At 37.2% G+C, this 15,823-nt stretch overlaps 1 protein-coding gene across 4 annotated transcripts in view; it reads left to right on the top strand.

The window, feature by feature from the left end:
• Nucleotides 1–15,823, top strand: part of CFTR (CF transmembrane conductance regulator) — a 247,652-nt gene that overhangs the window by 193,200 nt on the left and 38,629 nt on the right. For all 4 annotated transcript variants that reach the window (XM_070787791.1, XM_070787789.1, XM_070787792.1 and 1 more), the window contains exon 22: nt 7,347–7,598. In XM_070787791.1, the coding sequence (XP_070643892.1) occupies nt 7,347–7,598 (252 nt within the window). The remainder of the gene's footprint in view (nt 1–7,346; nt 7,599–15,823) is intronic.

The raw sequence follows: 15,823 nt of genomic DNA, 5'->3' as shown, positions 1-15,823 counted from the left end.
AGAGGTTCCCAACCTGACAGCACATGTGGGACCTTTATAAAAAGAGAGACTACTCAGGGTCCTCTGAGACTAATTAAAGCAGTTCTCTTGGTTGAGGGCAAAGTGACCAGGCATGATGTCTATCTTTTAAAAAGTGCTCCAGGTTATTCTGGTATATATAGACTTGTGATTCACTGGATTTGAGGGTCTCGAAGGTTCATTTTCACCCCAGTTTTCTGTGAGTCATGGCAGGGAGCCAGCGAATTTTTCCTGTAAAAGGTTAGCTAGTACCTTTTTCAACATTGTGAGCTATGTGGTCTCTATGCAGTTATTCAACTAAGATTGTGTGTGTGTGTGTGTGTGTGTGTATGAGTGTGTGCACACGTGCACACACTCAGTCCTGTTCAACTCTTTGTGATGCCATGGACGTGGGCTCTCTGTGAGCCCACCAGGCTCCTCTGTCCATGGGATTTCCCAAGCAAGAATACTGGGGTGGATTGCCATTTCCTTCTCCAGGGGATCTTCCCAACCCAGGGTGTGAACCTGCATCTCCTGTAGCTCCAGCACTGGCAGGTGGGTTTTTTACCACGGAACCACCTGGGAAACCTAAACGTTTGTAGGGCAAAGTGAATGTAAACAAATGGATATGGTGTGATTTGGCCATTGGGCCATAGTTTTGCTCACCTCTGGTCTATGGGATAGAATTCACTTTGGAACTGATGGGCTATCAGCAAATTATTTTTATCCTGTATATCGACCAGTGATAGATATAAACCTGAAAGATGTGTAAAGAATGGTGCTTAATGATAGAGAACTTGGGGAAGTTGTGCTGTCTCAAAGTTAAGATGCTTAGAAAAAATCTTATTAAAATAGTCAAAACCTTGGGAAAATATTTTGATCTGTTGTTTTAATTTTTTTTGTCTAGTAAATCTCCTCTTCTTGAGATTTCCTTTGAAATATGTTTAATGGACACCTCATAGGCTCAGTTGTATTCACCAAGCACTTGTTGATAGCCTATCATATGCTTTTAGAAAATAGTAACTCCAGAAGCATCTAAATTCAAGTTTGAGTAGTAGATGTGATATATCAGACCTTTTTAGATAGATAAATCAGAGTCCTCCTTTGCCTATTGGTACTTGGTACCATAATTATTGAAGCTCTTAATTATTGAAAATAGGCACCAATATATTTGATACCTCTGTGTTTATTTAAGATATGCCTTTTTGACATTAATTGTGTGTGTGTATGTGTGTGTGTTTGCACATCCTGCAGTCAGAAAAAGTCAAATTGACTTGCCATATAATTCGTCACAGATTAGGTAGCAAGCTATAATAATTTCTAAAGGGTTAGAATCTATAGTATATTGTAAGTAACTCACTTATGCTGTTAATAATTTATAGCAATACAGTCCTGATTGACTTGTTAAGGGCTCTAGGAGCATAAGTAATTGGTGCAGAAAGATAGATCAGAGTTTCAAAAATATGTTTTGGGTAGAGAGTCTATTTCCATGATAACCATTATCTCTTAAGTCTATATCCATGGCCTAAAGATTATGCTAATCACTCTAACATGGCCTTGGGTCTCAGGTCACTGTCAGTTGACACTTGTCAGTTGCTTGATGAAAAGCATCTAGTTTGGGCCTACCAGGAAGAATCTAAGATTTAAAACACTTTAATCCTCCCTTTTATGTACTTCACGTTTTGAAAATTTCTCTTGCAAAATGTATGCTGTTTTCACATGGTGTCAGTTTTCTATTAATAGATGATTGTCTTCACATTTATTTATTGTAATCTTCCTGTAACCACCAGTTATGAACACTCTTTACAACATTGCCAGCCAGATCTCAGACTTGTGCAATATATTTTCTATTGTTGTGACTTTGTGGGTATTACATGTAGTTTAGGTGTTAATGAACAAATTTGATGGCCTGGTTTCCAAACAACCGAAAGGATGAAAGGAAATAGAACAAATATTTTGTGCAGGGAAAAGAGTCTGGTTTCCTGACTTGCCCTAAAAGAGGTCTTTAAGCCTTTTCTTGCCTCTTTGTTAACAAAAGGTGAAAAGGAAAATCAGGAATCATTTTCTCTTTCACTAAGTATATCTGTTACAAAGTAAAGTTGAGATGAGGCTATGGAGCAGTCTTCCTCCAAAAGACTTTGTTCTCCTGATGCTTAGATAAGTAATTCAGACATTATCATAAAGATAATGAAATTGATTTTTAAAGATGGGCTCAGGAGAATTTTTGAGTATAATACATGATATAAATAATCATGCCAAAATTTTAAATGAGATGCTTCTCAAGCAAAAACCCCACTTCATTTTGACTAAGCTCTAATTTTGTGGAAAGCCTATGCAAATTATATGAAGTTTTCCAGAAAACTTGATGATTTGATTGATGATTTGATGTTTCAGTGCCTGAGTCTCATTTTGGCTTCATCATTTACTTCTTAAAATCTAAGACATGTGTTCCTACCTAAGCTGGTAATGGCTACATCGAGACTTTGCTGTTTGTGAGCTAAACAGCGATACCCCCTCATTCCTCTGTAGGAAACACTTTTCTATGCACAGAAGCAGCAGCTTCAGGTTAAACAGTTTGCCCAACTCCATCTACAGAACTTAGAAAACGGTCAAATCTGAATTTCCATCCAGTTCCAGCTACATAGCTGGACAATGGCACAGCAGTTTTTATAAATCACCTTAAAATATTTAGACATCCCAAATTAGAGATAGGATTCAGTTAGGTTAAAAAGATTAATGAAAACAAGTAGATGAGACTAAAAATAATTTGATAGGTTACAACGTCCTTCTGATCCAAATAGCAATGTATATTTTTAGGGTGAGAGCTGAGGCTACAACTGCAGCCTGGATTTCCTACTAAGTTACAGCACTGCCATTCTCCCTGCTCAGAAACCGCTTTCTGCATGTGAGGTGGAACAATGGGTTAATTCATTATGAACAGAGATTTATTAAGGGACTGCATGATGCTAAACACTTGGTGGGGAAGATATATAAACAGTGCTTGAGTAAGTTTACTGTAATAGGCACAGTGGGTTTAACTGAAGCCCCTTAGATATAAGCTCACATTCTGCCACTTGCATGGAACCTTTTGAAGATCCTGTACTTAGTTTTCTATATAGAATTTTATTTCTTTTTCTTTCTTCTCTTTTTTTAAATATTGTTACCTGTGTTATACAGTAAATCCTTATTGCTTATTCTTTTTATTTATAGTAGTGTGTATCTGTTAATCCCATGCTCCTAATTTATCCCCCACTTTAGTAACCGTAAGTTTGTTTTCTGTATCTGTGAGTCTGTTTCTGTTTTGTAAATGGATTCATTAGTATTATTTTTTTTAGAATTCACATACAAATGATATCATATAATATTTATCTTTCTCTGTCTGATTTCACTTAGTATCATAATCTCTGTGTTCATCAATGTTGCAAATGACAATATTTCATGTTTCCTCCTTTTTATGGCTGAATAATATTTCATTGTATTGATATAGTATTGATGTCTTAAAGCCTTCTCTTAAGAAGAATCTCCCACATTACTTAAGTCTCTTTCCACCACACCTGGATCCATCCCTGACTACAGATACGAATCTTTGGTTGTTAAATCAAGTGTAGAAGATATACGACTACTTGTGTTATAGTCATATTTATTTTCTATTTGAGCATGCCTTCCACCGAGTAGAAGAAACCTCCGCGAATTCAGAGATCTTACTAGAAGTGACTCTATAATCAATTGTGAGCAGCGTTTACAGGATACCAAGATACCGAGGTGGGGGTGGCGGGGGGGGGGGGGGGGCGCATGGGGCGTGTCTGGCCCTAGGTTGTCCCTTGTTGTGCTCAGTGGATCCAGGGCTGTCTCTGACCTAGAGGTGTACAGTCCAGGTACATTGGGTCTTCCTTCTGGTCCTGACTTGTTAGCTCTCCCTTGGTGAACCTGCACTCTCTCAGCTGCTTCCACATCCCTGAGGAATGGAAGACCCCGAGGGGGTCAAAGCATTGGGATTATTTGGCTCCCCCTCATCATCATTCTGGAAACACAAGTAAAATCCAAAGCTATGTCAAGTCATCTGTGTCTCAACATGCCATGCAGGCATGTCCACTCTTATACTCCTATGCCATACAGGCACTGGAAGCTTCTCTAAGCCCTGCCCCATTCCTGTATCCACCTTAGAACTGAGGCACAGGCCTCCAAAGTTCTAAAATCACTCAAATCTACTTGAGGATAGAACCAGAGTTCAGTTGCAAGGCAGTGCTTCTTTTTAGAGGAACTGGTGCTTCAGCCCATTTGTGAGTCAGATTGTGGGGTGAGGAGAGAAGCTGATTCTTGTCCATCAGAAGATCATCCTTGACTACTGGTTTTTAGATAAACCCTGTCCTTCAGGCTTTGGTTTTTGAATCTTAACAGGCAATATTCTTGTGGCTCAAAATTTTTGAACTATCAATCTCTGACTACAAAGGCAGTTTTCTGCAACTTGCAAGACCAGAAATGATTTTCTGTGCACTGGTTCTGTGTCCCTTCTCCTTTGACAGGCAGTGGAAGTAATGTGTGAGTTGGAGAGCCTGTGAGGCACAGGGAGTTAGTAATTCATAATATTATCTGGCCACATCGTCTATTCACTATTTCAGTGGCTGAAAACCTAACCATAATGCAAGTGTCTGCATTGGCCACCTTTCCTTCCTGTCAGAAAATACTTTAGCCCATTGAGTTGAGTGAGTTCATGGGCTGTAGATGAGTGCCTGTTGTTAAGGTGAACTTGTTCTTGGTCAGGGATATTTGACCATGCTGTGGATAACTATAATAACCTGTCTTGGGGTCACTTTAAGCAAGTAGATTATATGAAAGGTGATGAGTGGAAAATTGTGTTTTCTCAATTTGATAGGTGCATTCTGTATACCATAGCTGACATTAGAAATTCGGAATTCAAAAAGCAAGAAAACAACAACAAAAGAAGTCCTGGGTTCACCCTTGCTAATGAAGAATGTAATTTGCTGTACTCAGACAAATGCTTACAAAGAAAAATTGTGTATGGCATTTTAGTGCTGTCAAAATAGTCATTTTGATGTCATTTTCTAATAATAACACATGTAATTTTGAGTAGTTTTGATAGCAATATTTAAATGTTTTTTGATGCTTGAAAGTGTTGAAATAGGATGGATTTTTGTTATATAGTTCATTCCTTGACGTGTTAGAGCACTTAACAAAGACTAGTATAAAATTCTTCACAGCACTGACATGCAGAAATGTCAACAGTGTGTTTCAATTCAAATTTAATAAAAAAAACTGAGTCAGGATTTAATAAACTCTGAAAATCACCCATAATTTGGAATTTAAAATATTATGTCAGAGGAATAATTATAATATGCCATTTATTTCCTCCTGAGTTATTTATGATGGACATCGGCTTTGGATATTTTTCACTTCCATTTCTAGTGGGTTTTGGCTTAAAAGGATTCTCTTTTTGAATCTTGAATAATTATTGAAGATAATTTGAAGATGTATTCAAGATGAGGGAAATTGAAGCACACAATTACTAGATAGAATAAAGCTCTTTATAAATATCAGTCTTGATCAGTGCATGTGAAAACAGGAAATGCTATATGATTTTCTAAGATGAAGCTTTAAATGTTCAATTAAGGATAAATATCTGAACTTCTCTGATTCATCTATGAGTCATTTCATACTAAAGATGAAGAATTCTTCCCATTTCACCTTTTCATAATGAAAAGTAAAAATAATAGAAATGAATACCCACATCATTTCATCTCACCATTTTTTTTTTTTTTGCTGAAAGAAATATTTCTAATATCTAAATAACTACGATGATAATAAATTAACATTGTAAAGAAGAAGGTTAAATTCTCAACTGGGTAAAGGCGGAATCAGCAATTACTTTTAAGACAAAAAATTTTCTGTCTAGTAAGCTATTAATGGGCTACCTGGTGGCTCAGTGGTAAAGAATCCGCCTGCCAATGCAGGAGATGCAGGTTCGATCCCTGGGTCAGGAAGATTCCTTAGAGAAGGAAATGGCAACCCACTCCAGTATTCTGGCTTAGGAAATCCGATGGACAGAGGAGCCTGCTTGGCTACAGTCCATGGGGACACAAAGAGTTTGTCACAACTGAGCACACAGGTACATTTACTTTAAATATTTTCAATTATGTATTGGATGCCTATTATATGCCAGGCTATTTTAAAAATCACTTTCCAAATTTTGTAAGTTATAATTGTTCAGAGAAATATGCTGTCATTAAAGAATTTAAGCACTCGTGCAAAATAGTTGAATTTTATAATGCCATTTGCAGCAACATGAGTGCAACTAGAGATGATCTCACTAAGCAAAGTACGTCAGAAAGAGAAAGACAAACACCATATGATATCACATGTGGACATACAATATGACATAAGTGAACTTATTTACAAAACAGAAACAGACTCACAGACACAGAGAATGGGTTTATGGTTGCCAAGGGGGAGGGATGGATTGGGAAATTGGGGTTAGCAGATGCAAACTATTATATACAGAATGGACAAACTGCAAGGTCCTATTGTTGAACAGGGAACTATATTCAATAAACTGTAATAGAAAAGAGTATGAAAAAGGATTTGTATACATTTGAGTAATTGAATCACTTTGTGATAACAGAAACTAACACAACATTGTAAATCAACTATACGTCAATAAAATAAAATTTTTAAAATAAATTAATTTTTAAAATGGTTGAATTTCAAATACAGCCCTTATACACAGTCACATTTTGCTCAGCAGTGGACATGGATCTTTAAGTAATTTAGATTAAAAATGTAATATTTAACTACAGATATATGCCAGTGATTTCAAATTTGTTTGAAGATTACTGTGAAGTTATTCAAAATTTACTGAGCCTCAGGAGTCCACTTACCACCCAGCTGACATAGAATTGTTGATAGTTATTAATGCACTGCAAGAATAAGGAAAGCCTTTTATACAGTGATTTTGAAGTTTGAAACATTTTATAGTAACTTATCAGTTGTAGAACATTGTACTACACAATGGTAGAAAAAAAGTTTCCCCTTGACATCATCTATTCCATTGAGTAAAGTTTGGCTATTTATGTGTGGCTTGCATAACTGAGAGTTAAGTGATCACAAAAATAAACAGGTGTATAAAGAGCCCATTTATAGAAATCCTAGTTAATTCTCTTGGTTAAGCTTTTAGTTCTATCCAATTATTTCCTGTTACTTCATTGAGAAACCTAACAAATAACCAACTGACGACTAGCTAGTATCACACCCTACAGTTATATTTTAGGAAACATTAAACTAATTTTGACATTCTCTGCGACTCTTAAAAAAATAAAATATTATTTTTATTTCAGATGCGATCTGTGAGCCGAGTCTTTAAGTTTATTGATATGCCAACAGAAGATGGTAAACCTAACAATTCATTCAGACCATCCAAGGATAGTCAGCCCTCAAAAGTTATGATCATTGAGAATCAACATGTGAAGAAAGATGACATCTGGCCCTCAGGGGGCCAAATGACTGTCAAAGACCTCACAGCAAAGTATACAGATGGAGGGAATGCCATACTAGAGAACATATCCTTCTCAATAAGTCCCGGCCAGAGGGTAAGATTTAAACATTGCTTGCTTTGTTAAACCTGTGTTCAGTAAGTGAATCTCAGTAGCCTAAAGCAATGTGTGGGCAGAATCCATTTGTAACTCTTATTGTTGACTAGGATGTTGAACACAAATATTTTCAAGTTATTATATGGAGTCAGTATTGTTTCATGTGAAATTTATTTTGCAGAGTCCTGAATCTATATAATGGAACCATCTTACTTATTTTTTTATTGGAGTATGCTGCTGCTGCTAAGTCGCTTCAGTCATGTCCGACTCTGTGCGACCCATAGATGGCAGCCCACCAGGCTCCTCTGTCCCTGGGATTCTCCGGGCAAGAACACTGGAGTGGGTTCCCATTTCCTTCTCCAGTGCATGCCTGCATGCTAAGGCACTTCAGTCATCTCTGACTGTGCAACCCCACGGACAGCAGCCCACCAGGCTCCTCTGTCCACGGGATTCTCTAGGCAAGAACACTAGAATAGGTTGCCATTTCCTTCTCCAAGTTATTGGAGTATAATTGCCTTATAATGTTGCATTAGTTTCTGTTGTACACCTAAGTGAATTAGTTACATACATACACATATCCAACTTTTTTAGATTCCCTTCCCATCTAGGTCACCACGGAGCACTGAGTAAAGTTCCCTGTGCTATACAGTAGATTCTCACTAGCTGTCTATTTTATATACAGTAGTGTATATATATCAGTCTCAATCCACCAGTTCATCCCATCTCCCCTTGGTAACCATAAGTTTGTTTTCTACATCTGTGACTCTATTTTTGCTTTGCAAGTAAGTCACATTTAAGAGATATTATACAATATTTGTCTTTCTCTTTCTGACTTACTTTACTCTGTATAATAATCTCTAGATCCATCTGTGTTGCCACAGATTGCATTATTTTATTCCTTTTTAAGGGCTGAGTAAAATTCCATATATATTTGTAACACATCTTCTTTATTCATTCCTCTGTTGATGGATATTTAGGTTTTTTCCATTTCCTAGCTAATGTAAATAGTGCTACAGTGACATTGAGGTGCGTGCATCCTTTCAAATTATGGTTTTCTATACAGAAGAATGAAATTAGAACACTCCCTAATACCATACACAAAAATAAACTCAAAATGGATTAAAGACCTTAATGTAAGGCCATGTACTATAAATCAGAGAAAAACATAGGCAGATTATTCTTTGACATAAGTTGGAGCAAGATTTTTTTTGATCCACCCCCTAAAGTAATGAAAATAACAGCGAAAATGGACAAATGGAACCTAATTATTCTTAAAAGCTTTTGTATAGCAAGTTTAGTTCAGTTGCTCAGTCATATCTTACTCTTTACGACCCCATGGACTGCAGTGTGCCAAGCTTCCCTGTCTATCACCAACTCCTAGAACTTGCTCAAACTCATGTCCGTCGAGTTGGTGATGCCATCCAACAATCTGATCCTCTGTCATCCCCTTCTCCTCCCTCCTTCAATCTTTCCCAGCATCAGCGTCTTTTCCAGTGAGTCATTTCTTCACATCAGGTGGCCAAAGTATTGGAGTTTCAGCTTCAGCATCAGTCCTTCCAGTGAACACCCAGGGCTGATCTCCTTTAGGATGGATTGGTTGGATCTCCTTGCAGTCCAAGGGACTCTCAAGAGTCTTCTCCAACACCACAGTTGAAAAGCATCAATCCTTTGGCACTCAGCCTTCTTCACAGTCCAACTCTCACATCCATACATGATTATTGGAAAAACCATAGCTTTGACTAGACGGACCTTTGTTGGCAAAGTAATGTCTCTGCTTTTTAATATGCTGTCTAGGTTGGTCATAGCTTTTCTTCCAAGGAGCAAACATCTTTTAATTTCATGGCTGTAGTCACCATCTGTACTGATTTTGGAGCCCAAGAAAATAAAGTCTCTCACTTTTCCATTGTTTCCCCATCTATTGGCCATGTTGAGTTTTAAGCCAACACTCTCATCTTTTCCTTTCATCAAGAGGCTGTTTAGTTCTTCTTCACTTTCTGCCATTAGGGTGGTGTCATCTGCATATCTGAAGTTATTGATATTTCTCCTGGCAGTCTTGATTCCAGCTTCTGCTTCAGCCAACCCAGCATTTCTTATGATGTACTCTGCATATAAGTTAAATAAGCAGGGTGAAAATATACAGCCTTGATGTGCTCTTTTCCCTATTTGGAACCAGTCTGTTATCCATATCCAGTTCTAACTGTTGCTTCTTGACCTGCATACAGATTTCTTAGGAGGCAGGTCAGGTGGTCTGGTATTCCCATTTCTCTCAGAATTTTCCACAGTTTATTGTGATCCACACAGTCAAAGGCTTTAGCATAGTCAATGAAGTAGAAGTAGGTATTTTTCTGGAATTCTCTTGCGTTTTCTGTGATCCAGTGGATGTTGACAATTTGATCTCTGGGTCCTCTGTCTTTTCTAAATCCATCTTGAACATCTGGAAGTTCATGTTTCACATAGTGTTGAGCCTGGTTTGGAGAATTTTGAGCATTACTTTACTAGCGTGTGAGATGAGTGAAATTGTGCATTAGTTTGAAGATTTTGGGGCATTGCCTTTCTTTGGGATTGGAATGAAAACTCGCCTTTTCTAGTCCTGTGGCCATTGCTGTGTTTACACTTAGGAAAGCTTTCTTAGCTCTCCTTGCTATTCTTTGGAACTCTTCATTCATATGGGTATGTGTTTCCTTTTCTCATTTGTCTTTTGCTTCTCTTTTGTATAGCAAAGGAAACCATAAACAAAACCAAGAAGTCTACCTTCTGAGTGGGAGAAAATATTTGCAAATGAAGTGAGCAACAAGGTATTCATCTCCAAAATACACAAACAGCTCATGCAGCTCAATGTGAAAAAAACAACCTAATCAGAAAATTGATGGAAGATTTAAATAGATACTTTGCCAAAGAAGTTATACAGATTACCAAAAGGTGTTCAATATCACTAATTATCATAGAAATTGAAATCAAAACACAGTGAGGTATCACTTCACACCTGTCTGAATCTATAAATGTTGAAGAGGGTGTGGAGAGAAGGAAACTCTCCTAGACTGTTGGTGGGAATACAAATTGATATAGCCACTATGGAGAACAGTGTAGAGGTTCCTTAAAATCTAAAAATAGAGCTACCATATGATCCAGCAGTCCCACTCCTGGGCATATAATGGGACCATTTTAAGTGTTGTTATACTTGCAGAATATCTAATTGATTGCTACTTTACTAACTAAAGAAACTGTTACATAAACCAAATTTTAGTTCTAGATTTTGCATCTTGAAACTATCCTCCATTTCAGGTGAGGGAAATATTTTGTTGCTAACTCCATCTAAAGACTTAAAATTTTACCTATTTGACAGTCTTTCAAACAAGTGGTACTTTTTTCCTTCGCTTTTTTCATTTTTTCTGGTTGGAGTCTTCATCATGGTATGGATTGTAAAGCTTTTTTCCCCAGTAATTTGCTAAGGAATAATTATTTATGAGGCAAGCATTTCTATTATTTAATAAGAAATAACCTTGCACTATTTTGAAGTGTCTCTTATGGATCCCAGCTGGGCTGAATTTGCAGAAGTTACTCAAATACAGAGTCTAGAATTGATTGTTTGAGAAGGGGATGGTCATTCTCCCACATTTTATGCTTTGTAAATATGATTTTACATTCTCTCCAGATTCCTTATTCTGCAACCCTCTAAGTCTAGACAGGAGTGGTATATTGTTTTGACTATTTTCTTTTTCTTTACAATTGAAATGGAATACCATTGAGCCAAGTTTTATGAAAACTGAAATTTAAAACTTCATCTCTTTGTGGTTTAATTTCAAACAGACTGCTTTTTACACTGGTGAGAGTCCACCGTCACTGTCACCTACGTAAAAACCGACTACTTTCCCTTGCCTTGGCCTGTGGCTTTAGAAGATTTGATCATTTGATATATTAGACAAAGTTCTAAGAAGAAAAATACATAGAGTGAGCAAAAATTCTCTACATATTGTGCTAATTGGCTTGCAGTGGCACAGTGGAAATTTTGACTTAACTTTTACTCTACTTAGGAAAAATATATTCACATACTACTAAAATTAGCTCTCTCCTACATTCATGTTCATCAAGAATTAATTTTTTTCCTTTTCTTACAGAAAACAGGTATAAATGGGCATAAATGGAATGAATAGGTTTTAGATTGAATTTTTATCTAGTATCAGAGTGAGAATGTTTAAAGTTACACCTTGAAACTAAGTAAAATTAATGGTTTGCCTTCACTCTTCCTTTCCATTGAGAAAAGCATAATTAGTTACTCTTTTTTGCTTTACACATCTTGAATGCCATAGGCAGCTGACGGTCACCAGGATGGATGCCAAAGGCACTGTGACTTTATGATAATAGCAACAGATAGGTTGATACACAGCAAGGACAGATTTGGTAAATTATTTTCTTTCGCTCTCCCTGGCATCCTTTCATCCATTTGCTTTTCCAGTGCTTACTTGCCCACTAAAGTAAATTCAAACAAGTCCTAATAGAGTGACAGAGTTTTAGAGCCCTCATTTCTGTAGGTAGTTTCCTTGATCTGACAATAGTGATCAGAGATAGTGTAAAATGAGGAAGGAGCAATATGTTCAGGCATTCCATCTTCTCGGAATGTTTATGCAGTAAGCAGGCTGTGTGTATTTGCAAGACACTCCCTAGGTGCTTTGGGGGAATTAAAAATTATTTACATAAGACTGTAAATGTTTATCAAATGCACATTGTGTCCTAAGCATTGTGTTTAACATTGTGTTTAAAAACCTTTATTTTCTATAACATTAGGTCTTATTATAACTCCAAAGGTAGTTGTTATTACCCTTTTTCTGCATAGTGGAAGAAACAATGTTCAATTGAGTGAAATAGCGAGGATGTCAAACGCAGATCTCTCTGACCCTAAAGTTCTTTTTCACTCATTTCTCTTAAAAGAATGAGAAGCAAAAGCGGAAGAAAGAGGAGAGAGAGAAAGAGAGATCTGTCACAGAAGATGTCAGACTAAAAGGCAAAATGCTAGATCCAGCAAGAGCTGAAACAGATTTACTGTGAAGCTAACAAAGCTGAGGCTTCAAAGGACTTCATTTGGCTGAGCCACTTTCAAAGCCAGTTGTTACCATTTGGCTGGGAGTTGGGCTATTCAGGCAAGGTTTTCCAGAGGAACTGGCCTTTAGAATGAGACTTAAGACTTAAACTGTGATTTGAATGATCAAATGTGGGTGAAGAAGGGTGCTATAAGCAGAGGGAATAACATGAGGCACAAGGCATGTACAGAAAACAATGACTGGTTCAGTCGTTCAGTAACTGGAGGATGCATAAAGGATGTAACCGAAGCCAAGATTTGTGCAAATGATGCAGATTATGGATCTTGAGAGCCAAAGCAATGAAGGGAGTTGATAACTCAGAAAACCCTAATTGATTTTCTATCTCAGGGTCTTTGAGAGCAGTGGTTCACAAAGTGTGGTTCCTGCACCAGCATCACCTGTATCACTTGAGTACTTGTGAGAAATGCATGTTCTTGAGCCCTACTGGCCAAGGAGTGGGGACAGTGGTCTGAGTCATTAGGTGTAGACGAGTGCGAGTAGAAGCCTAATTGCAAAGGCTTAGGGAATGGGTGAGTCCTGAAATGAGGGGTCATGTAAACAACAATGTCGGTGGTGGGAAAGAGAAAGCAAGAACACTTGTCTAAGAGGATGGATACATAGATGGAATTATCTTGGTACTGTAGAGTACTTGGGTTTGTTTGGTTTTGGTTTTGTTTGTTTTTGTTTTTGAGACAAGAGGAAAGGAGATAAGTGGAATTAAAGAGAAGTGAAGTTAAAGAGAACCATTGAGCAAACAGCTGAAAAACTGAAGGTGTTTTTATTAGGCTGTCTTAATCTTTCAAGCAAAGAAGGCAATGGCAATCCACTCCAGTATTCTTGCCTGGAAAATCCCATGGGTGGAGAAGCCTGGTAGGCTGCAGTCCATGGGGTCTCTAGGAGTTGGACGTGACTGAGCGACTTCATTTTCACTTTTCACTTTCATGCATTGGATAAAGAAATGTCAACCCAGTCCAGTGTTCTTGCCTGGAGAATCCCAGGGACAGGGGAGCCTGGTGGGCTGCCGTCTATGGGGTCGCACAGAGTCGGACACGACGGAAGTGACTTAGCAGCAGCAGCAGTCTTTTCAGTCAACTTCCAAAGTCATGGAAGTTCAGTAGTGTCGGTCCTCTGTCTTTGTTCTTCTCCTTCAATAATATGTTGACTGTTCTTTTGCACTTCCATATAAACTTTAGAATCTGTTTTCCATATTCATAAAATAACTTGCTTGGATTTTGATTAGGATTGCATTGAATCTATAGATCAAGTTGGAAAGAACCAACATCTTGGTTCATATTGAGTTTCCTATCCATGAACGTGGAACATCTTTCCATTTCTCTAAGTCTTATTTGATTAAATTAATCAGTTTTGTATTTTTATCATCTTCATCTTGTATATATTTTCTTAAATTTATACCTGAGTATTTCATTTTGGGGAGTGTTAATGTAAATTGTATTTTGTTCTCAAATTCCACTTCTTCATTGCTGGTATGTAGGAAAGCAGTTGACTTATGTATATAAACCTGTATCCTGCAACCTTGCTATAATCACTTAGTAGTTCTAGGAGTTTATAGTGTTGTTCTTTTGTACTTTCTATATAGATGGTAAGTTCATCTGCAAACAAGAACAGTTTTATTTTTTTAATTCTCAATCAGTATGCCTTTTATTTCCTTTTCTTGTCTTGTTGCATTAGCTAAGACTACAGGAGATGTAGAAATGTGGGTTCTATCCCTGGATTGGGAAGATTCCCTGGAGGAGGGCATGGAACCCACTCCAGTATTCTTGCCTGGAGAATCCCCATGGACAGAAGAGCCTGGGGGGCTACAGTCCATAGGGTCGCATATAGCTGAACACAGCCGAAGTGGTTTAGCACACACACACACACTAGTAGGATGTTGAAAGTAATAAGAGGAGAATTCTTGCCTTTAGTTGATCTTAGTAGGAAAGCTAAGTTTTTCATCATTAAGTAATAACTGTAGGATTTCTGTAGATGTTCTTTATCAAGTTGATGACCTTCCCCCTCTATTCCTACTTTGCTAAGAGTTTTTTTAAATCAGAAATTGGTGGTGGATTTTATCTTGTGTTTTTTCTGCATCTGTTAATATGGTAATATGATTTTTCATGCCTGTTGATATATGATAGATTTTATTCATTGATTTTTCAAATGTTGAACCAACCTTTCATATCTAGGATAAATCCCACTTGCTCATAGTATATAATTCTCTGTATATATTGCTGGATTTGACTTGTTAATATTTTTAAGCACTTCACAACTAAGTTTAGGAGAAATATTGATTTCTAATGTCTTTAGTTTTGGTATTATGGCAATTCGGCCTTCACTGGTGGCTCAGATGGTAAAGAGTCTGCCTGCAATGCAGGAGACCTGGGTTCAATCCTTGGGTCAGGAAGATACCCTGGAGAAGGAAATGGCAACTCACTCCAGTATTCTTGCCTGGGAAATCCCACAGAGGGAGGAGCCTGGAAGACTATAGTCCATGGAATGGCAGAGAGTCAGACACAACTGAGCAGCTTCACTTTTTACTCTCATAGAATGACTTAGGATGTATCACTTTTGCTTCCATCTTCTGAAAGAGATTGTAGAGAACTGGTAGAATTACTGCTTCAACTATCTTGTAGAATTTACCATGAATCTATCTAGAATTTGTCCTTTCTGATTTGGAAGATTATTAATTAGCAGTTCAATCTCTTTTTAAAAATATGTGCCTATTCAGATTGTTTGTTATGAGTTTTGGCAGATTTTGTATGTTTCGAGGAATTTGTTCATTTCACCTGTTATGAAACTACTGGGCATGGAGATGTTCATAGTATTTCCTTATTACTCTCTTAATAATACATGCTCAGATGTAATGATTTTTCCTCTTTCATTTCTTTAAAAATATTTTTAATTGTAATATAGTTGACATACAATATTATGTAAGGTTTAGGTGTACTACATAGTGATTTGACATCTGTATACATTATGAAATGTTCACCACAAGAAGTCTAGAAACCATCCATCCCTATACAAAGTTATAATAATATTAACTGTATTCCTTATGCTAAATAATGTAACTATTCTTTCATTTTCAATAGTAGTTTATGTCATCGCTCTCATTTTCTTAGTTGGCCTGGCTAGAAACATAAAATTTACTGT

This window comes from Bos indicus, chromosome 4 (genome assembly GCF_029378745.1).
Source record: "Bos indicus isolate NIAB-ARS_2022 breed Sahiwal x Tharparkar chromosome 4, NIAB-ARS_B.indTharparkar_mat_pri_1.0, whole genome shotgun sequence".
NCBI classification, from domain to species: domain Eukaryota; kingdom Metazoa; phylum Chordata; class Mammalia; order Artiodactyla; family Bovidae; genus Bos; species Bos indicus.
The sequence above is the reverse complement of the archived record's forward strand: the minus strand, read 5'-3'. Positions and strand labels throughout refer to the sequence as shown.